General features: G+C 46.4%; 1 protein-coding gene and 1 pseudogene across 5 annotated transcripts in view; one reads left to right on the forward strand and one right to left on the reverse strand.

Moving 5' to 3' along the window:
- Positions 1–5378: 5378 nt before the first annotated feature.
- LOC309819895 (platelet-derived growth factor receptor-like protein) lies at positions 5379–17788 on the forward strand (annotated as a pseudogene). The gene is made up of 4 exons: positions 5379–5661; positions 8445–8532; positions 8815–8928; positions 16524–17788. The product of its transcript is annotated as a platelet-derived growth factor receptor-like protein (transcript).
- Positions 17789–18865: 1077 nt separating this feature from the next.
- Positions 18866–26486, reverse strand: part of CCDC69 (coiled-coil domain containing 69) — a 37401-nt gene continuing 29780 nt past the window's right edge. For 2 of the 4 annotated variants that reach the window (XM_082652489.1, XM_082652488.1), the window contains exons 6-10: positions 24618–24691; positions 23617–23718; positions 23009–23128; positions 21999–22096; positions 18866–21027 (exon numbers count right to left, since the gene is read on the reverse strand). In XM_082652489.1, coding sequence (XP_082508615.1) covers positions 20850–21027; positions 21999–22096; positions 23009–23128; positions 23617–23718; positions 24618–24691 — 572 coding nt within the window. In that variant the 3' untranslated portion in view covers positions 18866–20849. The remainder of the gene's footprint in view (positions 21028–21998; positions 22097–23008; positions 23129–23616; positions 23719–24617; positions 24692–26486) is intronic. The other 2 variants (XM_082652491.1, XM_082652490.1) reach the window with 1 other exon arrangement.

Consider the following 26486-nt stretch of genomic DNA (forward strand, 5'->3'; position numbering starts at 1 on the left):
GACTTGAACTCCCTGTTCTCAAACCCCGCGTCTCAGCGTTTTGGCTGGCTGTTCGATGAGATAACAAACCTGGTTCTGAAACCAAGGGACTCACATCAGAGAACCAGAGAGATGGCACCGTGAGGAAGCCTTGGTTCAACGATGCTGGCTTTGAAGATGGAGAAAAGGGGGCCGTAAGCCAAGGAATATGGGCAGCCTCTAGAAGCCAGAAAAGGCAAGTTAAAATCTCCCAAGAGCCCCTGCTGACGCCATGATTTTAGCCCAGTGAGACCCATTTCAGGCTTCTGACCTTCAGAACTGTCAGATAATAAGTTTGGGTCGTCCTAAGCCACTGAGTTTGTGGCGGGTTGTTACAGCAGTGATAGGAAATGAATAATCTATTCATGATAACTGTTTATTGAACGTGTATCATAACCCAGGCATTGTGCTGTTTCACGCTTATCATTTAATACATACAGTAGCTCTGCCAAGCAGGGGTTCTTGTTCCCATTTTCTAAATGAAGCAAAAGAGACTCAGGGAAATTATTGACCTGGCCAAGGTCACACAGCTAGTGTGTAGCAGAGCAAAGGTTCAAAGCCCGGCACCACCGGCTCTAAAGGCCATATTGCCGTCAGTTCGCCCAGGCTTATCCCCACTTCTCTGGAGTGACTTAGAGAATACCTCCTTAGAGAATCTTTGTTTTCAGATGCCAGACCTCAGTGTTCTAGGCCACCTCTTCAGTATGTTGAGTCCAGCTGTTCTCTCGGAGGCTTAGTTTCTCAACTTGTAAAAAGGGGATAATAATGCTCATTGGGTGCCCTTTTGGGGCTACAGCAAGGGTTAAACCAGAATGTGGGTGGAAAAATTCTCTGCTCTGTGAAGTGCTCTCCATGTAAGAACTTCAGGATAAACCTCCCCCAAACTACTAAAACTTGCCCCAAACCATTGCAACTTCCTTTCCCTCCAAGGTTGGGCATGGCTCTCAGGATATATCCCTGCCAGGGACACTAGGGAAACCTTTTACACTGTAGTGAAATTACAGAAAAAAGAAATATTGGTCTCTGTCCCCCGTTCCTGGCATGAGCTTCTAAAAACCCTTGGAATTTCCCAAGTGACAGGAGTGTCTTTTGTTCTAATGAGGTGACTCTTGGGGGCTCCTGGATGAGGGCTGGTCACCATCAAGAGCAAGCCATGACTAGAAGCTTGGAACTTTCAACTCTACCCCCATCCTCTGGGAAGGGGAGAGGGGCTGGAGAGTGAGTTGATGGATCATGCCTACGTGAAGAAGCCTCCTCCATAAATATCCCCCAAGTATGGGGTTTGGAGAGCTTCTGGAGCTAATGGGCAAGTTCTGGGAGAGTGGGGCACCACAGGAGGGCATGGAAGCTGCAAGCCCCTTCCTACACACCTCGTCCTACGTATCTCTTCCATCTGGATATTTATCTGTATCCTTCGTCACATCTTTTGGTTTTTATTTTATTATTATTTTTTAACTTTTATATTGGAGTATAGTTGATTTACAATGTTGTGTTAGTTTCAGGTGGACAGCAAAGTGATCCAGTTATACATATATTCTTTTTCAGATTCTTTTCCTATTTAGGTTATTACAGAATACTGAGCACAGTTCCCTGGGCTACACAGTAGGTCCTTGTTGGTTATCTATTTTAATATTTATTTATTTGGCTGTGCTGGGTCTTAGTTGCGCAAGTGGGATCTTTAGTTGCGGCGTGCAGGATCTAGTTCCCTGACCAGGGATCAAACCTGGGCTCCCTGCATTGGGAGCATGGAGTCTTAACCACTGGACCACCAGGGAAGTCCCGGTTATCTACTTTAAATATAGCACTGTGTATATGTCAATCCCAAACTCCCAATTTATCCCCCCCTCCACCTTTCCCCTTTGGTAACCATAAGTTTGCTTTCTAAATCTGTGAGTCTGTTTTGTAAATAAGTTTATTTGTATAATTTTTTAAAATTCTGCATGTAAGTGATATCATATGATATTTGTCTTTCTCTGTGTGACTTCACCTAGTATGATAATCTCCAGGTCCATCCATGTTGCTGCAAATGGCATTATTTCATTATTTTTAATGGCTGAGTAATAGTCCATTGTATATATATACCACATCTTCTTTATCCACACCCCTGTCCATGGACACTAAGTTTGCTTCCATGTCTTGGGTATTGTAAATAGTGCTGCTATGAACATTGGGAGTACATGTATCTTTTTGGATTAGAGTTTTGTCTGGACATGTGCCCAGGAGTGGCATTGCTGGATCATATGGTAGCTCTATTTTTAGTTAGTTAAGGAACCTCCATACGGTTCTCCATAGTGGCTGTACCAATTTATATTCCCACCAACACTGTAGGAGGATTCCTGTTTCTCCACATCCTCTCCAGCATTTATTGTTTGTAGACTTTTTGGTGATGGCCATTCTGACTGGTGTGAGGTGATATCTCATTGTAGTTTTGATTTGCATTTCTCTAATAATTAGTGATGTTGAGCACCTTTTCATGTGCCTTTTGGCCATCTGTATGTCTCCTCTGGAGAAATGTCTATTAAGATCTTGTGCTCATTTTTTGATTGGGTTGTTTGTTTTTTTGATATTGAGCTGCCTGAGCTTGTAGATTTTGGAGATTATTTCCTCTTCAGTCACATCATTTGCAAATATTTTCTCCCATTCTGTGGGCTGCCTTTTCATTTTGTTGATGGTTTCCTTTGCTATGCAAAAGCTTTTAAGTCCCATTTGTTTGTTTTTGTTTTTATTTCCATTACTCTAGGACATGGATTGAAAAAAGATATTCCTGTGATTTGTGTCAAAGAGTGTTCTGCCTATCTTTTCCTCTAAGAGTTTTATAGTGTCCAGTCTTACATTTAGGTCTTTAATCCATTTTGAGTTTATTTTTGTGTATGGTGTTAGAGAATGTTCTAATTTCATTCTTCTAAATGTAGCTGTTCAGTTTTCCCAGCCCCATTTATTGAAGAGACTGCCTTTTCTCCATTGTATAATCTTGCCTCCTTTGTTGTAGATTAATTGGCCATAGGTGCATGGGTTTATTTCTGGGCTTTCTATCCTGTTCCATTGATCGATATTTCTGTTTTTGTGCCAGCACCATACTGTTGATTACTGTAGCTTTGTAGTATACAAAGTCAGGAATCATAATATCTTTATTTTTTTTAACAAATCCTGGGCACAAATTTTGTTTTATTTAATTTTATTTATTTATTTTTGGCCGTTGTTGGGTCTTTGTTGCTGCGCGCAGGCTCTCTCTAGTTGCAGCAAGCGGGGGCCACCCCTCGTTGCGGTGCGCGGGCTTCTCATCGTGGTGGCTTCTCTTGTTGCGGAGCACGGGCTTCAGTAGTTGTGGCTCGTGGGCTCTACAGTGCAGTCTCAGCAGCTGTGGCTCACGGGCCCAGTTGCTCCATGGCATGTGGGATCTTCCCAGATCAGGGCTCGAACCCGTGTCCCCTGCATTAGCAGGCGGATTCCCAACCACTGTGCCACCAGGGAAGCCCCCATCATATCTTTTTATAATAAGCTGGTAAACATGTTTCCCTCAGTTCTGTAAACCATTCTAGCAAGTTAACAAGCCCCCAGGAGGTGGTTGTGGGAACCCTGATTTGCAGCTGGTTGGTCACAAGCATAGGTGACAGCCTGGGACTTAAGTCTGTCATCTGAAGTAGGGGGGCAGGGGTAGTCTTTTGGAACTGAGCCCTTAACCTATGGTGGTGGTGGGGGGGGGGAAAAATCTGATGCTCTCTCCAGGTGGATATTGTCAGAATTGAGTTGAATTGTAGGACATGCAGCTGGTGTCCCAGAATCGTTTAGGGTAGGGGTGGAAAAATCCACACATCTCGTGTCAGAAATGTTGTGAGTGTGGTCATAGTGTAAGAACAAAGGAGAAGCAAACAGGAGTGTAGTTTTTTCTTAACAGTGGTGAAAACCAGAGGACTCAGGTTTGAAAGTGGTGGTTTGGATCCTTTGTTGTTTTGTTTCTGCCCATTGGGTGCCTGTGTGTTGGTGATGGTGGTTTGGGACCATAAAAAAAGGACGATTGCTAAACTCCATTGGGACTTTTTACTATTACTGATGCCCAGACACTGTACCAGAGTCTCCTTGCCCCGATTGGCCCCTGCCATCCATACCAGTGAAGGGGTTGCCCAAGGCTTTTGTAACATGGTGGTTTAAGAAGATGCATCTGATGTTGTGTGTAAGATAGTAGAACAGAGGCGAGAAGACTAGCTGGGAGGTACTGCAACAGTCTAGATGCGATCTGATCACAGGTTTGACTGTGTGGTGTTAACAGTGGTGATAGAAAAGGATGAATCTGGTAACTATTAGGAAGGAAAAGAGCCTCGGGACTTAGTATAAATTTACAACTTCCTCTGTATGAAGAGAGATTTGGGGGCTGGCGTGGCAGGCAGGCATGTGGAATGATTCCACTTCCTCTTCCACAGGGAAGATAATTAGCTCAGTGGTAAAAGCTGGAGATAGTGAGTCCATATCTGAAAGGACTGCTTTGCAGCCAGAGCCACTCAGCGTCAAGATCACTGCTGGTGGAATTACCGTGGGCTCTGGAGTCAGGCTGAGCTAGGTCTGAGTTCTGGGTCTCCTACTTCCCCACATACCCTGGGAAAGTTAGCCTCCGTGAGCCTCAAGTTCCTCATCTGTAAAATCAGAATAATACTTTGCAGCCATTAAGAGGATGAAATAAGATGTATATAAAGGGCTAGTCCTGTTCCAGAAACACTAACATGAAAGGTAGCTATTGGTATATTTAAATACCAAGCTCCCGATCATGAGACATATCTAAGTGCAGGTTAAGCCCCCTCTTTTGGAGCATGCTTAGAAGGTTTTGAAATACTGGTGGAAGCTTGGGTACGAACACGTGTAAGGTCCCTTGCATAGCCTACCATCAGTTCCGCTTCTAAGGAATTCGTTCTAAGGAAGCAACCTGACTGAAGGTGCATGAACAAGATGATAATTGCAAAATGGTTTATTTGGGCTAAGAATGAAAACCCAAATACCCCCAAATCAAGATACATCACTGTCATGAAATACCATTCAAGTTATTAAAAATGTTGGTCCACATGTGTTTGACATGGAATGGTAATCACATACTAACTGAAAATGCAGATTATTAATATGTATTATATTCCATTTTAACAATATTTATTTAAAATATTTGCATTAGAAAGCCCTGGGAAAATATGCTTCAAATACTCATGGTGGTTATCTCTGGATGGTAAGTTTTGGGGCAAATTTAATCCTTTTTCTTGGTTTGTCTGTATTTTATAATTTTTCTTTAAAGAGTGAGAATTACTTGTGTAGTAGTAGTAAGTATAAAAAACAACAGAGCTCTGTGGTTCTGTCAACTGCTCGGGTGAGGAAAGGACAGAATGGTGGAGGCTGACCCCAGACTCACCCTTTCTTCCCTGCAGCTGAAATCCAAGAGTGTGGCAGAACTCCAAAGCCCAGAAAAGAGGAGCCTCAAAGCAGCCAGCCCTGGTGAGGCGAAGGCCCCTGGAGCTCCAGGTGATAGAACCCAAATCAGACCAGAGCCAGAAGTCCCTGCAGATGAAGACGCCTGTGGAGGCCGCAGTCCCAAGCCACCCAGCTCCCTCCATCCTGACCCAGGTGCTAAGGAGAGGCCGATTCCAAAAGGTGGGGGACTCTGAGCCTGTGGGCTGGGGAGCCCCCAGAGCTGCCAGCGGAAGGTGGTCTGCTGGAGGGCCCCTGTGAACCTGGAAGAGGAGGGTTAGGGATGCCTGAGGTATGGGATGGAAGAACTCCTGTGACAGCCTAAATGGATGCAGGGGGTGGGTCAGAGGATGTCAGGCAGTAGTTGTCAAGCACTTTGATAAGTCTTTATAGGGATTAAAATGGCCCAGAACCCACACTGGGCATCCCATTACAAGCAACTATAGGCATTTAAAAGGCACAGTAAGATGGGCTCACAGGACCCGTCAGATGCCTAGTGGTTTTACAGAATGGGAGGTAAGGCTGTCCACAGTCTTGGGATGTCAATTGTGGAGGCAGCAAACAGTGCCTGTGGGGAAAACGGTGGCAATGGTAAGGCCAAAAGACTGACCTATCTGTGCTTAGAGGTCAGGCTGGAGACCACCCTCCTGTCAGGTGCTCCATCGCAGGGAAGGCATAAATAAAGGCAAAGTTGGTCCCACAGTGTTGCCCACCCAAGTCCGGAAGAAAATCGGGCAAAGGTTGGGATATAAAACCGGGTTCAGAAAATTTGTCCTCCCTTAACTGAGTCTTTTTTTTTTTTTTTTTGCTGCACCACACGGCATGCTGGATCTTAGTTTCCCGACCAAGGATCGAACCCATGACCCCTGCAGTGGGAGCTTGGAGTCCTAATCACCAGACCACCAGGGAAGTCCCTCAACTGAGTCTCTTAAAATGAGAGTTCTGTGGACTCTGCATCTTTTGGCAGGTGGAGGCATTCAGAGGGCATTTGCTGGCCTGAACAAAGGGACACAAGAAAGGAGCCAAGAAGGGCAAAGGAGTTTGGGAGATTTCATTTGCAATGTGTGGGCAACGTCAGTGCGGGGGAAGATGGACCAATCAGAAGTTGCACTTGAGGTCAGTGGGATAGGAGAGCCGATCAAACTGTGGGTAGGGCCAATACAAATCCTGATAGCTCGATCGGGGAAGACAGGGTGGGTGGAGTGATAAAAATTGGGGAAGGGCACTGTCAGCTAAACAGACGCTGCTCACTCGGTGTCTCAGGTTATCCCCATCTCCTGCCCGCCCCGGCCCACTGCCCACCGACTGTCTTTCAGAATCAATCCCTTCAGCCAGCACAGTCACTTACAGCTGGTGGAATCTAAGGGCACAGAGATGGGAATACAGCTGGTGGGCTTGGCACTGCCAGGACAGCATGTGTGTAGACAGCAAGGACCTCCAGGGGAAGACCTTCATCTTCACAGGTGCCCTGGAGTCAGGGTCTCCAAGAAACAACTCAGAAAGCCCTTCAAACCTGTCTTCAGTATTTCTCCTTAGACCCACCTATAAAATGAGAGGATTGCACTCGTGGATCTCTAAGGTCCTTCTTGTGACATTTTGGGATTTTATGGCTAGTTGCATGTAGAATGGAGGAATCAGAGTCCACCTTTGTGCAACGGAGGAAAGAGATGACTCTTCTAGACTCAGCATGGTCTCTCTCTTCCTCAGTTCCAACCCTAGCAGTAATGGTAAGCTAATCTAGAGGGTCTTGATCATGACTGTCAGCTTCACCTGGGAGCCTGTTAAAAACAGATTCTTAGGCCCCACTGCCATTAACTCTGGACAGAATCTAGAAGCCTACCAAGTCCTATAGCTGATTCCAATCTTCAGAAAGATATGGGAACCAACAGCCAGTGTGTCCCAGCTATGGCTGCACATCAGGGTCACCTGGGGAGCTTTAAAACCGCTGATACCAACCCCCCTCCTCAAGCCAGGTCCCCATGGACTTAGTCTGCAGCTGGGGCCCAGGGACTGGTTACCTTAAAAACACCTCAGGTGACTCTACTGTGCAGCCAGGTTAAGAACCTTTGCATTTGTCTAATTCTAGAGCTTCTTCACCCAATACAGAAGCCACTCAACAGATAGGGCTATTTAAACCTAAATGAACTAAAAGCTGAAAATTCAGTTAAGTTGCACTAGCTACATTCAAAAAGCCCTATAGCCACATGTGGCTAGTGGTTACATCTTCAACAACACAGATACAGGTACAGAAAGTTCTATTGGTAGCACTGCTTTAGAAAGCTAGTCTCCAGTTAATTCCTACTCAGTGCACCATTATGCACCGAAGAATCTGACTTGAGATTGTGTTGCTAAAAGTACCGTGAAAGAGTTTGATGAACGTTTGCCTCCCACAGGCCTGGTGCCTCATATCCAGTATCTCATTTGCTTGTTATCAACTCTGCAAAATAGGCCAGAGCGGAATTATTGCTCCTACTTGATGAAAAAAAACCAAACAAGAACCAAGGCTCGGAGGAAGAAAGTGATTCGCTTTAAGATCCCACAGGTAGTGGGTGGCAAGATTAGGAAATCTGGACTTCTACTTCAGTATTTCCTGTGATATTTTTCACAGAGAAGGGCCCTTAGAGACTGAGTGGTCTGAACCCCTTGTTGTACAAATGAAGACACTAAAGATCAGAGAGGGAAAGAGACTGAAGATGCACAGCAAACTGATGACAAAACTGAAACTAGCAGACTGGTCTTTAGCCTTCAGTACAGGACACCATGTGAGCCAAGAGCGTAGAGAATGGGGATAGGCAGGTAAAGTAGGATTTCAAGTCCCCACCAGGGACCTTATGCTTGTGGGTGGTGGTAGAGCATCAGGAAGCAACAAATCTGTCAAGCTCATTCTCTCTCCTTCCAGACCCAGAGAAACTCTTTGTCCTCACAGAGGATTATATGAGGTGGTGCAGCCATGCAGCTATCAGCCAGTTCCAGTTCTCTGTCAGGTGACCAACGCCCTGGCCCAGGTGACACTGCATTGGGAGTTAGCCCCTAAGGAGGTCCCCATGGATGAGACCGACGTCTCCTTTTCAAGTTTTATTATTTTTTTATTGAAGTACAGTTGGTGTATAAGTTACAAGTGTACAATAGAGTGATTTACAATTTTTAAATGTTATACTCCATTTATAGTTTTTGTAAAATATTGGCTATAGTCTCTGTATTGTACAGTACATCCATGTAGCTTATTTACTACATGATAATTTGTATCTCTTAATCCCTTACCCCTGTATAGTAACCCCTTCTTTCCTCTCCCCACGGGTAACCACTAGTTTGTTCTCTGTATCTGTGAGGACAGACATCTCCTTTGTTGTGAAGAGGGCTTCACCATCCACTGGCCCTGAGCTTCCTTGGCTGGCTCTCTCTTCTGCTTGGCAAGCCTGGGTGGCACGAGACGAATCTCTACCAAGTACGTGCTGATCTGCATCCACTGTGCATGAACCTAGGGCTCTGGGTGGGCAGGGAAGGGGGAGGTTATGGGGAGAGATGCCTCCTTTGGGCACCTCAGGTTGGGGTTCTATGGATTATGGAGCTCTAAACAACCAACCAGATTTAACAATGCTCCACATGTTCAACCACCTTGTCTGACTGCCAGCCAATCAGCTTAAGCTAGCTTGCATCAGGTCATCCTGTTTATTCACCCACCCATTCTCCAACTGTTCCACTGATTCACCCTTCCTCCAACCAACCATTCCATTCATCCATCCTCCATTAATTCATTATACCCATTCACACGGCCTCTATCAATTCAACCATCTCAACCATTGATCCTCTTATCAATTTAACTATTCCACCTATTCATTCTATTCAACTATTCTCCCATTCTGTAGGTAGTCTTTCCATTTTGTCAGTGGTTTCCTTTGCTGTGCAAAAGCTTTTAAGTTTAATTAGGTTCCATTTGTTTATTTTTTGCTTTTATTTTTTTTTTGTCTTAGGAGACTGATCCAAGAAAATTGCTATGATTTATGTCAAGGAGTGTTCTGCCTATGTTACCCTCTAGGAGTTTTATGGTTTCAGGTCTTACATTTAGGTCTTTAAAACATTTTGAGGGTTATTTTTGGTATATTTTTGTATATGGTTTGAGGGAATATTCTAATCTCATTGTTTCACATATGCTTTCCAGTTTATTCAGCACCGCTTCTTGGAGAGACTGCCTTTTCTCCATTGTATATTCTTGCCTCCTTTGTCATAGGTTAATTGACTGTAGGTGTGTGGGTTTATTTCTGGGCTCTCTGTTCTTTTCCATTGATCTATGCGTCTGTTTTTGTGTCAAGATCATGCTGGTTGATTACTGTAGCTTTGCAGTATAATCTGGTGTCTGCAAGGGTTATACCTCCAGCTTTGTTCTTTTTTCTCAGGATTGCTTTGGCAATTCTGGGTCTTTTGTGGTTCCATACAAATTTTAGGATTCTTCTAGTTCTGTGAAAAATGTCCTGGGTAGTTCGGTATGGATTGCATTAAATCTGTAGATTGTTTTGGGTGGTATGGCCATTTTACTAATATTAATTCTTCTAATCCAAGAGCATGGGGTATCTTTCCATTTCTTTGAATAATCAGTCTCCTTCATCAGTGTTTTACAGTTTGCAGAGTATAGGTTTCTCACCTCATTGGTTAAGTTTATTCCTAAGTATTAATTTTTTGATGTAATTTTAAATGGGATTTTTTTTCTTTTTACTTTCTCTGATATTCCATTACGAATGTATAGAAACACAACAGATTTCTGTATATTAATCTTTTATCTTGCTACCTTGGTGAACTCATTCTCATAGTTTTGGGGTGAAGACATAAGGGTTCTCTAGAGTATCATGTCATAAGTAAATAGTGACAGGTTAACCTCTTCCCTTCCAATTTGGATACATTTTATTTCTTTTTCTTGTCTGATTGCTGTAGCTAGGACTTCCACTACTATGTTGAATAGAAGTGGTGAGAGTGGACATTCTTGTCTTGTTCCTGAATTTAGTGGGAAAGCTTTCAGCTTTTCACTGTTGAGTATTATGATGGCTGTTGTTTTGTTGTAAATGGCCTTTATTTGTTGAGATATGTTCCCTCTTTGACAGTTTTTATCATGAGTGGATGTTGAATTTTGTCAAATCCTTTTTCTGTGTCTATTGAGATCATGTGAGTTTTGTCTTTTGTTAACATTGTGTATCACACTGATTTTGCATATATTGAACAAACCAGCCTTTTGTGACTCAATCATGGTATATGATTCCTTTTATGTATTGTTGAATTCAGGTTGGTAATATTTTGAGGATTTTTGCATCTATACTGAAAGATATTGACCTGTAATTCTCCTTTTTGGTAGTGTCTTTGTCTGGTTTTGGTATCAGGGTAATTGTGGCCTTGTAGAATGACTTTGACAGTGTTCCCTCCTCTTCAGTCTTTTGGAATAGTTTGAGAAGGATCAGTATAAGTTCTTCTTTAAATTTGGTAGAATTCCCCAGTGAAGCCATCTGGTCCTGGAATTTTGTTTGCTGGGAGTTTTTTAAATTACAGTTTCACTACTAATGATCAGTTTGTTCTTTTTTTTTTGGCCATGCCACATGGCTTGCAGGATTAGTTCCCTGACCAGGGATCCCCTGCACTGGAAGCGCGGAGTCCCAACCACTAGACCGCCAGGGAATTCCTGGTCAGCTTGTTTTAATTGTCTGTTTCTTTTAATATTTTATTTATTTATTTATTTGGTTTCACTGGGTCTTAGTTGTGGCACATGGGTTCCTTTGTTGTGGCATGCAAACTCTAGTTTGGCATGCACATGCGATCTATTTCCCTGACGAAGGATAGAACCTGAGCCCCCTGCATTGGGAGCACGGAGTCTTAACCACTGCATCACCAGGGAAGTGCCCCATCTGTTTCTTCTTGACTCAAGTCCTGGCATGCCATTTGTTTCTAGAAATTGGTACATTTCTTCTAGGTGTCCAATTTGTTGGTGTATAATGTTCATAGTGTTCCCTTAATGATTTTTTGTATTGCTGTGGTATCAGTTGTTATTTCTCCTCTTTCATTTCTTATTTTATTTGAGTCCCCTCTTTTCTTGGTGAGCCTGGCTAAAGGTTTGTCAATTTTGTTTATCTTTTCAAAAAAAACAGTTCTTGGTTTCCTTTCTATTTTTTTTTTTTTTGATCTGTTTTATTTCCTCTCTGAACTTTTATTCCTTCTTTCTACTGACTTTGGGCTTTGTTCTTTTTATTATTCTTTTAAGTTGTAGGTTAGGTTGTTTGAGATTTTTCTTGTTTCTTAAGGAAGGCGTGTATCACTATGAACTTCCCTCTTAGAACTGCTTTTGCTGTATCCCATAGATACTGGAAAGTAGTGTTTTCATTTTCGTTTGCCTTGAGGTATTTTCTGGTTTCTTCTTTGCTTTCATTGCTGACATGATGGCTTTTTTTAGGAGCATATTGTTTAATTCTCACATGTTTTTCCATTTCTCTTTCTGTAGTTGATTTCTAGCTTCATATTGTTGTGGTCAGAAAAGATGCTTGATATAATTTCTAGCCTCTTAAATTTGTTGAGGCTTGTTTGTGACCTAGTATGTGATCTATCCTGGAGAACATTCCATGCAGGCTTAAAAGAATGTATATTATGCTTTTTTTTCTATGTAGTGTCCTGTGGATATCAATTAAGTCCACCTGCTCTATTGTGTCTCTTAGGATCTCTGCCTTATTGGTTTTTTCTGTCTGGATGATCTGTCCATTGATGTCAGTGAGGTGTTATAGTCTCTATTATTGTATTATTGTCAGTTTGTCCCCTTATGTCTGTTAGTGTTTGCTTTATATATTTAAGTGTGCCTATGTTGGGTATGTATGTTAACAAGTATAATATCCTCTTCTTGTATTGCTCCTTTTATCATTATATAATGCCCTTTGTCTTTTGTTATAGTCTTTGTTTTAAAGTCTGTTTTGTCTAAGTATTGCTACCCCTGCTTTGTTGTCATTTCTATTTGCATAAAATAGCTTTTTCTATCACCTTGCTTTTAGTCTGTTCGTCTTTGACCCTGAAGTCAGTCTCTTGTAGGCAGCATATTAAAAGGTCTTGTTTTTATCCAATCAGCCACCCTGTGTGTTTTGATTGGAACATGTAGTCCATTGACATTTTTTCATACATATTAATTTTAATTTTTATGGGAGTATAGTTGATTTACAATGTTGTGTTACTTTCAGGTGCATGGCATATATATATATATATATATATCCATATCCATTCTTTTTTTTTAGACTCTTTTCCCATATAGGCCATTACAGAGCATTGAGTAGATTTCCCTGTGCTATATAGCAGGTTATTATTAGTTATCTCTTTTATATATAGTACTGTGTATATGTCAGTCCCAGTCTCCCAATTTATCCCTCCCCCACCATCCCTGGTAACCATAAGTTTGTTTTCAACATCCATGACTTGACTTGTGTTTTGTAAATAAGTTCATTTGTACCCATTTTTTTAGAGACCACATATAAGGGCTATCATATTTCTCTTTGTCTGACTTACTCAGTATGACAATCTCTAGGTCCCTCCATGTTGCTGAAAATGGAATTATTTTGTTCTTTTTTATGGCTGAGTAATATTCCATTGTATATATATATCATATCTTCTTTATCCATTCCTCTGCTGATGGACCTTTAGTTTGCTTCCATGTCCTGGCTATTGTAAAAGTGCTGCAATGAACATTGGGGTGCATGTATCTTTATGAACTCTGTTTTTTCCTGGGTATATGCCCAGGAGTGGGATTGCTGTGTCATATGGTAGTTCTGTTTTTAGTTTTTAAGGAACTTCCATACTATTCTCTGTAGTGGCTGTACCAGTCCTTTGACATTTAAAGTAATTTTTGATAGGTATGTGCTTATTACCACTTTATTCCTTGTTTTCCAGTTGTTTTTGTAGTTCTTTGTTCATTTCTTCTTTTTGTTTCTCCCATTGTGGTTTGTTTGCTTATTTATTTAGGCAAAATCACATGGTTTGTGGGATCTTAGTTTCCCTTGGCAGTGAAAGCACAGAGTCCTAACCACTGGACCACCAGGGAATTCCCTCATTATGGTTTAATTTTCTTTTGTAGTATGCTTGAGTTCCTTTCTTCTTGATTTGTGTATCTATTATAGATTTTTGATTTGTGGTTACCATGATCTAGTTTAAATTGATAATCATTTAAGTTCAAACACATTCGAAAAGATCTATATTTTTACTCCCCCTCCCCAGATTTTGCTCTTGATGTCATATTTTACATCTTCATCCTTAACTATTTACTGTTTGTTTTAGTTGTAGTTGCTTTAAAAATTTTTTTGATCTAAGTACTGGCTTATTTAAGTGATCTTCAATCTTTATATTTGCTTTTCTTATTGGGATTTTCTCTTTCCTGCAGAGTCTTACTACTTTTCCATTTAGTGAAGACCCTTCAACATTTCTTTTAGGGTAGGTTTAGTATTGATGAATTCTTTTAGTTTTTGCTTGTCTGAGAAATTCTTAGTTCCGCCTTCTATTCTAAATGATAATCTTATTGGGTAGAGTATCCTAGGTTGCAGCGTTTTCCCTTTTAGGACTTTGAATATGTCATGCCACTTCCTTCTGGCTTGCAAAGTTTCTGCAGAGAAAGCAGCTGATAGCCTTATGGAGTTCCTTTGTATATGAATCTTCGTTTTTCCTCTTGCTGCCTTTAGAATTCTCTTTAACTTTTGCTGTTTTGATTATGATATATTTTGGTATGGGTCTGTTTGATTTCATCTTGTTTGGGACTCTCTGTTCTTTCTGTACCTGGATATCTGTTTTTTTAGACTTGGGAGGTTTTCAGGCATAATTTCTTCAAATATATTTTTGATCCCCTTCTCTCCCTTCTTCTTCTCTGGAACCCCTGTAATGTGGATGTTAGCACATTTTATTTTATCCCATAGATCTTGCATATTTCTTCCTGCCTTTCTCCCTCCCTCCCTCCCTTCCTTTCTCTTTCTTTCTTTCTCTCTCCCTCCCTCCCTCCCCCTCCCTTTCTCTCTCTCTCTCTCTTTCTTTCTTTCTTTCTTTCTTTCTTCTCACTTATCCTTCTGCCTGCTGTTCTGATTAGGTGATTTGCATTATTCTGTCTTCCAGATCACTTAGGCATTCTGTGTCATTTAGTCTGCTATTCATTGCTTTTAGATTGCTTTTAATCTCAGAGACTGAATTATCTATTTTTGCTTGGGTCTTTATAGTTTCTAGTTCCTTATTAAAATGATCTGTGCATAGATCAATTCTCTTAACTCAGCATTTTTATTACCAACTTTTTGAACTCATTGTCTGGTAGTCTGATTTATCTGTTTCATTATTTTTTCAAGGGTTTTCTCTTGCTCTTTAAATTGGGAGTAGTTCCTCTGCCTTTTCATTTTATTTAACTTTCTCTCTGTATGAATTTAGGCAAAACAGTTACTTATTGTGGTCTCAAAGTGGTGTTTTTATGTGGGAGCATCCCTATGTAGACTGTGTGTGCCAGTGTCTTCAGTGTGAGGGCTGGATTTGATGTGGACACCAGCCACATCTTTCCTCAGGGTGTGCTGACCACTATGACCTTGAGAAAGGGGTGTGATTGGTATTGGAGAAGCCAGAGCCTGCACAGGGTGTGAGGTGGGACTCACTGTCTGCTCAGTGGTGGTCATAGGCCTGTTGGGTGGGGCCCGCTCCCAAGTTGATGGAGTAGATGACTTGAGGGTCAGGCTCAAGCTGGCTCTGTTGCCTTTTAAGTGTGTTTTCCTCCTCCCTGCACTGGGGCCTTTGCCCCAAAGGAGGGTAATGCTGAAACAAGTGGGGCTCCCGTGCTTACAAGGGTCTGATGCACTGCCTGTGTAGGTGGCTGCTGCTCCATTCAGACCCAGCCCATGATCGCGTCGCTCCCGTTGTGTTCGTCTGTCCCGGATCTAGTGCAAAGCTGTGGTACGGGGTGGGTGGAGCTGGAGCATTCACTAGGCTGCTACTGGGGATGGTGGCCTTGTGGTGGCGGGAACTGAAGTGGCTGCGCTGCAGTCAGAAGTCTGGGCTGCTTCTGTGGTGCTGTTTAAGTAAGCGCCGGCAGTGGCCACTGCTGCCCCACTTGGACCACACCCCAGGCCCCCAGGTCACCTCTGCAGCCCTAGATAGTCTTTTCCCAGGTCCGGGCTTTCCTAGATCCAGCGCCAGGCCGTGGTGTGGAGCGAGTGGGGCCAGGGTGTTCGCTCAGCTCAGGTTGGGGATTGTGGCGAGGCAGTTGCTGCTAGGGTAGACCTCTCCACCCTGTCTGTTGGCAGGCTGGTAGCCCTGTACTCCTCATGAGTGGAGTCCTGGCTTTGCCAGCACTTCTGTCCGTCCCACTGGTTCTGCAAGCAGCCAAGAGGGCTTGTCCCCTCCGTGTAGGACCCCAGGACTGGGACACCCAGTATGTGGCTCAACCTACTCACTCTCCAGGGCGAGCATCCACCTCTCTGATTTACCTTAGTCCCCTCCCAGGCTCACAGGTGCTGACCCAATGCTTTTCTTCCCACCCTACCCGATTCTGCAGGAATCTTTTCATAGCCTTGATTATACAGGAACTCTTCCAGTTTCCAGTTAGTATTCTGAGAGACTTGTTGCACACGTAGATGTATTTTTTTTAATTTTTTAAAAAATTTATTTATGGCTGTGTTGGGTCTTCATTTCCATGCGAGGGCTTTCTCTAGTTGCAGTAAGTGGGGGGGGGGGTCACTCTTCATCGCGGTGCGCGTGCCTCTCACTATCACGGCCTCTCTTGTTGCGGAGCACAGGCTCCAGACGCACAGGCTCAGTAGTTGTGGCTCACGGGCCTAGTTGCTCCGCGGCATGTGGGATCTTCCCAGACCAGGGCTCCAACCCGTGTCCCCTGCATCGGCAGGCAGATTCTCTACCACTGTGCCACCAGGGAAGCCCCGCAGATGTATTTTTGATGTGTTTGTGGAAGGGACGTGAGCTCCATGTCCTCTTGCGCAGCCATCTTGTTCAGGCTCTGACCCAGACCTTCACTCCAGCCATTCTAACAATAATCCAACATATGTGTCCCCATCTCTCTCCCCTACTCTCCATGGCAGACCCTTCTTTCTCACCCGAACCCACCATCCAAGCTTCAGCAACATCAGTACGACTGGGAGAGAACTTCAGTGTGATCTACATAGTTCTGAGTGAGCCAGAGGTGGCTGTGGACTTGAGTTGGGAATATCCAGGGCAGAAGGTAAGAGGAGGCAGAGTGTGTATGTGGTGGTGGTGTATCGGGGCAGGGGCGTGGGAGTGAAGGCTTGGGATCAGGGCCAGGAGCCAGAGGGGAGACATGGCTTGACTGGGAATCTGAGCAATCTGCATTCTAGTCCCAACTCTGACACTGCTGCTTTGAGTGACCTTGGGGAAGTCACTTCCTTTTCTGGGCCTCAGTTTCCTCATTTGTCAAGTAGAACTACTTATCAGCTTATTGTATAAAAATATATAATTTGTTTTAATTTGTCTGACAATTATTGAGCACCCACCACAGAGCAGACGCTGAACTAGGTGCTGAGACTACAATGACGAATTAAAGAGAAAGATGGCTGCCCCCGCTCTGCAAGCTTACAGTCTAAATGGGGAGGAAGAAGTGGGAGGTGAACAAACACGATCATCTACACAATACTAAGTGCTCTATCGAGGATACAATGTGAGAGGGTCTACTGAGATAGTGGTCAGGGAGTCTTCTGAGGTGACACTCAAGCTGAGACCAAAGTGGCCCAAATCCCATGAAAATGGGTCTTGAACAAATGCTCATGCCCTGAGGCTGGGTGTGTATGTGATGGGAAATGGACTAAATGCATTAGTAACGGTTTCGTGACCAACCCATGTGGGCCCAGACCTTCCCCAGGTGGTGGTGGTGATGTTCTTTTCTCTCAAAGAACTTAACCCATAACCTCAAACATCTAAAGAACTGTGCTAAGCAGTAGGCTACCAACCATGCGGACTTTAGGAATTCTTAAAAGACCTTCCTGGAGGGGCCGGAATTTGAGGTGCAGAGACTTGAAGGTGAGGCCCCCAGAGGCCTTAGGAAGTAGAGAGAGTGAGGTATTATTCTCCCACTTGTCAAAAGTGGAAACTTGAGACCCAACAAAGGGAAAAGAACACCCCGATGGCTGGGAGACACTGGCTTTGCTGGGCCAGCATTTCCACAGACATGTTCCTTGGAATGGCAGAAAACCAAAAAAATCATACCACCCCCTTCTCCAAAAAAAAGCGTCTTAGGAAAACACTGCCTCTTAAAGGCATTTGCCTTGGAGCTTCAAAACATACAGGGACACGTGCTAGACTCAGTGGTCTGAGTCTCCCCAGTTTCACTTTGCTTGACTATTTACCAAACAAATTTTGCCCCTGCTCTGTGGAGGGAACACCCCTTAACATCCCCACAGAAGCAGAGCGCAATAAAACCCACACCGGAAAGTGCTGTTACCTCCTGCTTCTCCTTGAGTCGGGGAGGAGACCCCAGCTTCCCCCCAGGGACTTGAACAGCTTGTTTTTCCACAGAGAACCTGGCCTTTCAGGTGCTCTAATACTGAGGTGTGCCCTTGGCCGAGTCGCTCCTCCTTTCCCTGAAGGGGTACATTGTGCCTCTAACCTGCCCACTGTGCCCCAGTCAGAGATGGCACCTGGGGCAGCTGATGGACAGGTTTTTTTTGTCTCTGCAGCTGGATCCACCCGCTGATGTCAGTGAGCAGGCCCATGGCGATGTGAACAGGTACGCCAGGAAAGCCAGGTAGGATGCAGGGAACACCCTATATGTGGAAGAGACCTGGGCCGGGGACGCTGGCATTGACACCTGCCAGGCCATGAACCTTCAGGGCCCAGGGACAGCTACCACCCGTGTCCTTGTGTTCCCTCGCTCCCTGGCATCCAGGTGTAGAGCAGTAGGTAGAAGCAGGGGTAGGTGACCGTATGAACCTCGGTGGTTTTGATGCCAAGGAGGTGCCCCTTGCAGAGCAGAAAGAACCTTCACGTTCACCCCCTACACTCTGCCAGCCCATCACTGCTTTCACCTCTTGTTTCAGCCTCGTGGCCTCACCCTATTCTGACAGCCAGCCTTTGAGCCAGCCTTTATGCCAAGCCTGAGCAAAGCCAGGGCCCGTGGGGCCCCAGTACCTGAGGAGGAGCCCAGAACTTCTGGTGAGTCCCCCCAGGCCCCAGGACTTACTCCTCAAGGATCCCTGCCCCTAGCAGAGGCCTTGAGTAAGGACCCACCTCCACCCTCTCCCAGAAAAACAGGGGCCAAATCAAGGCAGTATCACGTGGGTTTTTTTGTTTTTTTGTGGTACGTGGGCCTCTCACTGTCGTGGCCTCTCCCATTGCGGAGCACAGGCTCCGGACGCGCAGGCTCAGCGGCCATGGCTCAAGGGCCCAGCCGGTCCGCGGCATGTGGGATCTTCCTGGACCGGGGCATGAACCTGTGTCCCCTGGATCGGCAGGCGGACTCTCAACCACTGGGCCACCAGGGAAGCCCTATCACGTGTTTTTTAGTTTCCATAGCTTGCCTGCCCCAGGGTGAGGGTAGGACCTCAGTTCACCTCCTCACAACCACCACGGGCTGCATGAGGGAAACCCCACTTCCCACAACCTGCCCCTTTTCCAGCCCTCAGCTCTCTCAATTAGAACGATGTTTTCTAAAGTGCATTCTGCAGCCTGAAGTGCTCAGGTTGGGGGAGAAACTTGTTTAGGAGATGCTGGACGCTTTGCTTCCTCCTTGGGAGTTTGCAGTGCATGTTAGCATCTTAAAGGCTCTGAGAAATCCTGCGGTTTGCAGAGCTGTTTAACTTGAGTGAACCTAGAGTTTCCCAAATTACTTGGCTACCCATTCTTTTCTTGGTTGTGACCATTAACGTCCAATGAACTAGCCTATCCTAGTCAGGCTTTGGGAAAAGTTATAGGAAGAAGTATGTGTGTGTTTGTTTCACTCCAGAGCTGTCCCCAAGGCGCCTGGAAAACCTGTTTGCCCAGGGCTGAAGAAACAGAGTCACATCTGAACCCCTAGAACTAGAAATGGATGAAGCCCACATCTGGGGGAATGAAGAAGGCAGTCTGGGATGACAGAGGAAACCTCAGTTCCTGTGAGTTGACTTTTCCTACGTGATGGTCCGGGGGGCTGGGGGACCCCAGGCATGGCCCATTGGCTTCTGTGATCTCAGTTTGCTCTCTGCTAAAGCTGGGTAAGAACCTGCTTTGAGGATCTTTTGCAAATCAAGGAGAGAGGTGTGTATGAAAGCATTTAATTAAAATGCTTATAACAGGGGTGGGATTGTTATTGGTTCCAGATGACCCAACACTTCCTGAGAAGAATCTTGAATCCACAGTCAGGATTGGACAGCCCTGCTGGGGTTAGTTATTCGAGCCACCCCTTTGCACTGACGGGGAGGCTGAGGGCCAGGATCCGTGGGCCTGGGGTCAGGGGTGGTAGAAGGAATTAAGTGGAGAGCAGGAATGACAGAGAGCACTGGTAAGGGTGGGGGGCAGTCAGAGCAAGGAGGAGAAAGACCAAGTCTCAGACATGACCTCCCAGAGCCTGGGGAGGAAGAAAAAGTATGATAAGGTGAAACCTGGATGACAGGTGAGGCCCTAGTCCTGGCTCTGCGGGTCCCACTCCCCGCCTTGGTTTCCTCATCAGTACAGGGATGAGGTACCAGCTCTGGCTGTCGAGGGTACTTAGATCCACTAGGTGGCCCCCGTGTCCTGATGGCACTGAGGCCGAGGGACCGGGAGTGCAGGGCAGTGAGCCTTGCCCGGTCCAGGAGCAGCAGCTCTGCCGGTAACCCCTAGACTGACCGGATTCTGGGCCTGGGACCGGTGCCATGCCCGATTCACTGCCCAGTCGGCAGGGCCTCCAGTGCCCCCCTCCCAGCCACTCACCCGCCCCAGTTTGATTCACAGCATGTGGCCCCTGTCCTCCCCTGCCCCCCAGCCCCTAGTCTAAACTTCAGACAAGCCTAGAATGGGACACTAGGGCCTTCTGTTCAGTTCCCCCAACCGGTTCTGCGGCTGAGAAAAGACCGGGGTGGGAGTGGGGCTTGGGGGGATGGCTGCGGGAAGTGAGGACCAGTGGGTTGTCTCCTCTTGGTCAGATGACCAATATGGCATGGCTGCCCCTGGGGAAAGCCTCAGAACCCCCCGATCTGAACAGACAGAAGGGGAGGGAGGAAAGGGCTCTTCTTCCTTGTCCGCTGCGCCAACTTGAGGGGCCCCCGAAGCCCCGAGGGTGAGTGTACGTGGCCCAAGCCCCCAGGGCTGACTGGCCGCACATCCTGGCTCCCCATCTCACTCTCACCCTTGTCCCCTCCTAGGGACAAGAGGCCCCTGCTGTTTTCTCTGCCAAGTCCTCGAGAGAAAGCTGTGACCACAGCATCCCGGCGGTCCAGGCGCTATGTGGCGAGGTAGGAGACCTCAGTGGGGGTGAGAGAGGCCAGCGGGAAGGCGGGGGAGGCGTCGGCCCCGAGGACCCGGTACAGCAGCTGCTCCTTCTCCTGCTGGAGCTGCCGGCGCAACTGCGACTCCTTCTCCAGGGCCTCTCGGGCGAGAAGCAGGTCCTCAGAGAGCTGCCTGTGGACACAGACAGAGCCCAGGGTTGCCTGCGGGGAACCGCCCCTCGGGGTCTCCATCAACTGCAGCGACCAGCCCACTTCTCCAGGAAGCCTTCCCCGGGGTCCCACCGCCCCGTCTGCCTGTCCCAAAAGGCAACTCTGTTTGTCTCCATCCTGGCTAAGTGGGCTCCACGGGAAAGCCCAATCCAGGAAGAAGGAAAGGAAGCTTAGGGTTCAAGAGGCCCAATGAATGAATGAATCGGTTGTAAGGGATCCGTAAATGAGAACTAAGATCATGTGTCGGATGTAATTTGTTGGTCTGTTGAAAAAAAAGCTGTTGACCAAGGAGTGTGGCCCTCAGACACCGCGCCCCCGCCAAGCCCCACTCCCACCCCGGCCTTTTCTCAGCCTCTGAACCAGTTGGGGGAACTGAACAGACGGCCCTAGTATCCCATTCTAGGCTTGTCTGAAGTTTAGCAGACAGCTCTGGGTTCAGATCTGCTCCACCACTGAGACGTGTAACTCTGGACAAGGTATTCGCTCTTGGTGAATTTGTGAAATGGGAATGATAACGGGACTGGCTGTTAGAGTAATTATGAGGATTCGATGAGATAATGTGTAGTCAACAAATTACATCTGACACGTGATCTTAGTTCTTATTTACGGATCCCTTACAACCGATTCATTCATTCATTGGGCCTCTTGAACCCTACGCTTCCTGTTCCTTCTTCCTGGATTGGGCTTTCCCATGAAGCCCACTTAGCCAGGATGGAGACAAACAGATATTAATCAGCCCTGTGACTTCTGTTTCCGGGCAGAGCCGGTCCCTTGGGATTTCCCTTTGCTGACCCCCCAAGCAAAGAGGAGCCGCCTTCCCCAGACAGGCCTGGGCCCACGTCAATCCATTCCCAGGGCCTCTTGGAGACTCTCCCAACTGGAAGTTCACAAAAAAAGCGGTGGGGATGGGAGGAGGGGGGTGGGAGCAGCTACCTGGACACAGCCATCTGGTTGCGGCCTCGGGCGTGGAGGTCCTCGTTCTCCTGCTGCAGGGTGGTGATTTTCTCCTCCAACAGCAGGTTTTTTTCTTTCTGTGACAAATAAGAGCGAGCTCAGAAAGCCACCAACCTCGCTCGACACAATGTGTGCTGTCACCTCCCTCTTATCTGTGCTCACTGAAAACACTGATTTACTTGAGACCAAATGTCACATTTCGTGAAGCAATAAGATTACTTGGAACAATACAGCTAAGGCATGAACACAGGACTGCCAGCTTTTCGCTTTGCCAGATGAGTATTAAAAAAAGAAGAGCGCCACTACTATTTAAAATCTCCATCAGTTCACAGGAGTATTTTGGTTCTCCAAAAGTCAGAAGTATCTAATGTATAAAAATGTAAGTGTATCCGTTATGCTATTCCACAGAAATGGTTGAAAAAAATTTATAGGGAAGCTCTGAGATGGTCTGATTTAAAATTTAGGTTGTGCGCCACACAAGAGGACAGGGAACTTCTTCCAGGACAATGTAACATAATCCGTTTGGATTCAACCCTAGGTTCCCAAGGCCTCCCTTCTCCTGGAGACAAAGCCACCTGTGTCCCCAATGCCCACCACTGCCCAGGCCTGTCCTTGCTGACTCTGGCTTTCCAAATCTGTCTGACTTTTTTTTTTTTCAGCCTTGACTTCTTCCTCAGCCCCTGCCCGACCTGTGACATCTGCCAGCCCCTCCTGATTAGCCCGGCTACCTGCCCAGCGTCACCCAAGTGACAGCAACATGAGCAGTCAAGAAATGTATAGGACCCGGATGACAAGGAGTCACTGTTGGACCCAGACCAGCCTCAGCGGCTCAAGGGCCGGCACAGGTGGCAGGTCACAGCTGGTATGGACCAGGCTGGGCCCTCCTCAAAGTGCCTTCCCTCTGCACACCTGACAGAGGAAGTGCCCAGAAAGTAGAAGCATGAGCTGCCCCCGCTACCATCCCCCACCAGCCGCTGCCAGCCACGGACCACTGTCTCCATGAGGATGAGCCGCTTGTCTAGCTCGTGGATTCGCTCGTTCTTCATCTCGATGACAAAGTGTAAGCTCTCCAGCTCCTGCTCCCAGAACTGGCTGGGGCTCCCGTACTCCTAGACAGGAGCACAGAGCGATCTCAGCAGACCATCCGGCAGAGGGGGCAGCGGGGCACGGGCGACCTCCCTCCTACCCGCTCTGCCCCCAGCTCTGACTTTCACAAGTCACCTCCCTCTCTTGGCCCATGGAAAGTGCTTAATGTGCTTTATCTTACTCTATTCAATAGTGCATATTGTGCTCACACCATCACAGATGGGGAAACCGTGGTTCACAGAGGTCAAGTCGCTTGTGCTAAGTGGTAGGTTTGCTCTTTGCGCCTAGTTCTGAGTCCAGAGCCTGAGCTCTTGACCATCCTATATGCCTCTCTCTGAACCTTACCTTCCCCCTCAGTGACACGGGGACACCGTTTCTTCCAGACCCTTGTGAAGGTAAGAGTGTCAGGTCTGAGCCCTGTCCTTGAAGAGGGACTGGCCTTTCCTGTTGCCCAGACCTGGACCTCCCTGGAGATGGAAGAAGGAGAAGCTGCGGGTGAACTGCTGCCTACCTGGATGTGCTTCTTGTAGTCCTGGCTTAGGATGGACTCCTCTACCCTCTTCACCTTGGCCTGGAAGGCCTCCAGCTGTGCGGTCAGTCTGTCCGTGGTCTCCTGGAGAAGGGAGGTGATGAACCCCTGGCCCATAAGGCTGGAGGTGGACTTCTCCACCCCACAGAGAGGGGTCAGTATTGGGTTCTTCAGTCTGTTGTTGCTCTGCCCAACAGTGCAGGCTCTAGCTACTTCAACCACTGCTCGAAACACACAGCCCCACCTCTCCATACCCTTGGGGACGATGTCAGGGCATTCAAGGCCGGTGGTAGTCTGGCATTCAAAATACATGCAAACCGGGCTCAGTGTCCTTGCCCTTTCTCTTCTCTCACTGCTTCCTCTACACGCTTCTCCTGCAGCCAACGTCACATCACTCTTCCAGCTGCCAGGTGCATTCCTGTCTCCATACTGCTCCCCTGCCAAGGATTTCTTCCCCCCGAACCTTGCCCATTGCCTTTAGGACAGTGCACCCCCTTACTATGGCTCACAGACTCCCACCGTCTGCTCCTTGCCTCCCTCTCTGGCCTCAGCTGTCTCCCACTTACACTCTATACCCAGTCATCTTGGACTTGTTTCAGTTCCACAGGTACTCTATATTTTTTCCCTTTCCTCATGGCTTTAAACACTTTTTATTTTATTTTTCCTACCTAAGGCACTCTTCCTACCCTTCTTCATCTGAAAAATTCTAACCCACCCTCAGACTCCCGCTTAGATCTCAATCCCTCTTGGAAGTCCCTGACCAGCCAGATTGGCTCGGACACCTCCTCTCCTGCTTCCACAGGTCCCTGTGCATCCACCCATCGCTCTAATCACACTGTGGCCCCAGGCCCATGAAGTCTCCAAGATGCTCCCAGCGGTCCTTGAAAAACAGGCCAACCCTCATCTCAGACCAAGTCCTCCTGAGCTAACATAATAGTGTGGTGGCCACATCACAGAGACTGACATGGCCCAACCCGTCTCACCTGCAGGGCCGCCTTGGCCTCCTGGAAGGAGCGGGTAAGGGCTTCTTTATCCTGCTCATGGGAGGCCTGGAGGACTGGAGGGAAAGGAGACCACTGTGAGCTCAGATCCCTGACACTTCACCCTAAAGCTGTCCGGCAGGCCCCATGAGCTTCAGAGAGCCCAGGTGACCCCCTGGGATCATGGGGACCAGGAGTCTGAGAATGCTTTTATTCCTCCTCCTATCTCATGGGCTTGGGGCTGTACCAGAACTATAGTAGATATTTAATAGAAGCTCATGGAAGGGGAAACAAATGAGATCCTGGGAAGAACTGTGAACCCTACCAGATTGTGGGTACCACCCACACCTGGCTGAGGGGAAGATCCAAAGGTCTGCGGCAGGCTGTTAATCTCAGGCCACAGCGTGCTGTGGAAAATGCACAGGGCCAATGTTCTATAAGTTGGGTTAGCCAAATCACAAAATCATTGACTCATTAGTTGTCAAACTGTGGCACAAAACTACAGTAAGTACATTAGATTTGGGGCCAGGAAATCTACCTGGTCCTAATTCTGCTTCTCTAAAACTGGAGGAGATCACTTGAAATACCTAAAACTCCTGTTGACTCAGTTGTGAAATGGGTCAAAAGAAGCCTGGCCTAGTTGTCTCTAAGGGGTGAGAAAAGGACATGCAAGGGCTCTCCAGGCTGGGCAGTGCTGTGCAGAGCTGGACTTATCACTCTTCAAATTCACAGAGTTTACTTTTCATCCTGCCTCCTCTACAAAGTTCCTTTTGGAAAATTCCAACCTTCTCTTGGCTGAAAGAAGATAAGAGGGAAATGACTAGTCACTGGGTGGGATGCGAAATAGGACAGACAACAGGAAAGTGTAGTACAGCCAAAGGCCCAGGTATATAAGGGGCCTGTGTCACAGTGGGCAGTGACACAAGGAAAAGAATGTTCAGTAACATAAATGTGATCGAGCTGTCAAAAATGGATAAGATCAGCTATATAAAAACCACAGGCTTAATTTTTATAAATTATGGGCTTAATTAATTGGCCTATCAAGACAGGTTTGTTTCCAGGTAAGATGGAGGAAGCACACTCCATGCAGTCTACTGAATTTAGCTATAAAACCAGGACAGAATGAATGCAACAACTATTTTCAGACTCTGAAAGGTAAATGGTAGCAGGCAGACTGGGCAAGAAGATCAGAATTCAAAGTACCACTCAACCAGTACATTTAATTTAAACAAGACCCAGAATCTGATGTATTCAAACATCCAATATATCCAGAATGCAATACAAAATTGCTCAGCTTGCACTTCTCAATACTCAGCATACAAAGAAGTGGGAAAATCTCAATCCTCCTGAGAAAAGACATTCAACAGATGCCAACAGTGAGGTGCCACAGATGTTGGAATTATTAAGGGACTTTAAGGAAGCCACTATACAAATGCTCTGAAATAAGGGTGAACACTCTTCGAAAGGATGGAAAACTAGAAAGTGTAACCAAACATTAAAACTAGGAGGGGGCTTCCCTGGTGGTGCAGTGGTTGAGAGTCTGCCTGCTAATGCAGGGGACACGGGTTCGAGCCCTGGTCTGGGAGGATCCCACATGCCGTGGAGCAACTAGGCCCGTGAGCCACAACTACTGAGCCTGCGCGTCTGGAGCCTGTGCTCCGCAACAAGAGAGGCCGCCATAGTGACAGGCCCGCGCACCGCGATGAAGAGTGGCCCCCGCTTGTCACAACTAGAGAAAGCCCTCGCACAGAAACGAAGACCCAACACAGCCAAAAATTAATTAATTAATTAATAAACTCCTACCCCCAACATCTTCTTAAAAAAAAAAAGGAGGGAATTTTACAACAAAAAAATGAAGTAAAAAACTGACTT

The sequence above is a fragment of the Grampus griseus genome, assembly GCF_964374135.1.
Source record: "Grampus griseus genome assembly, chromosome: 3".
NCBI classification, from domain to species: Eukaryota; Metazoa; Chordata; class Mammalia; order Artiodactyla; family Delphinidae; genus Grampus; species Grampus griseus.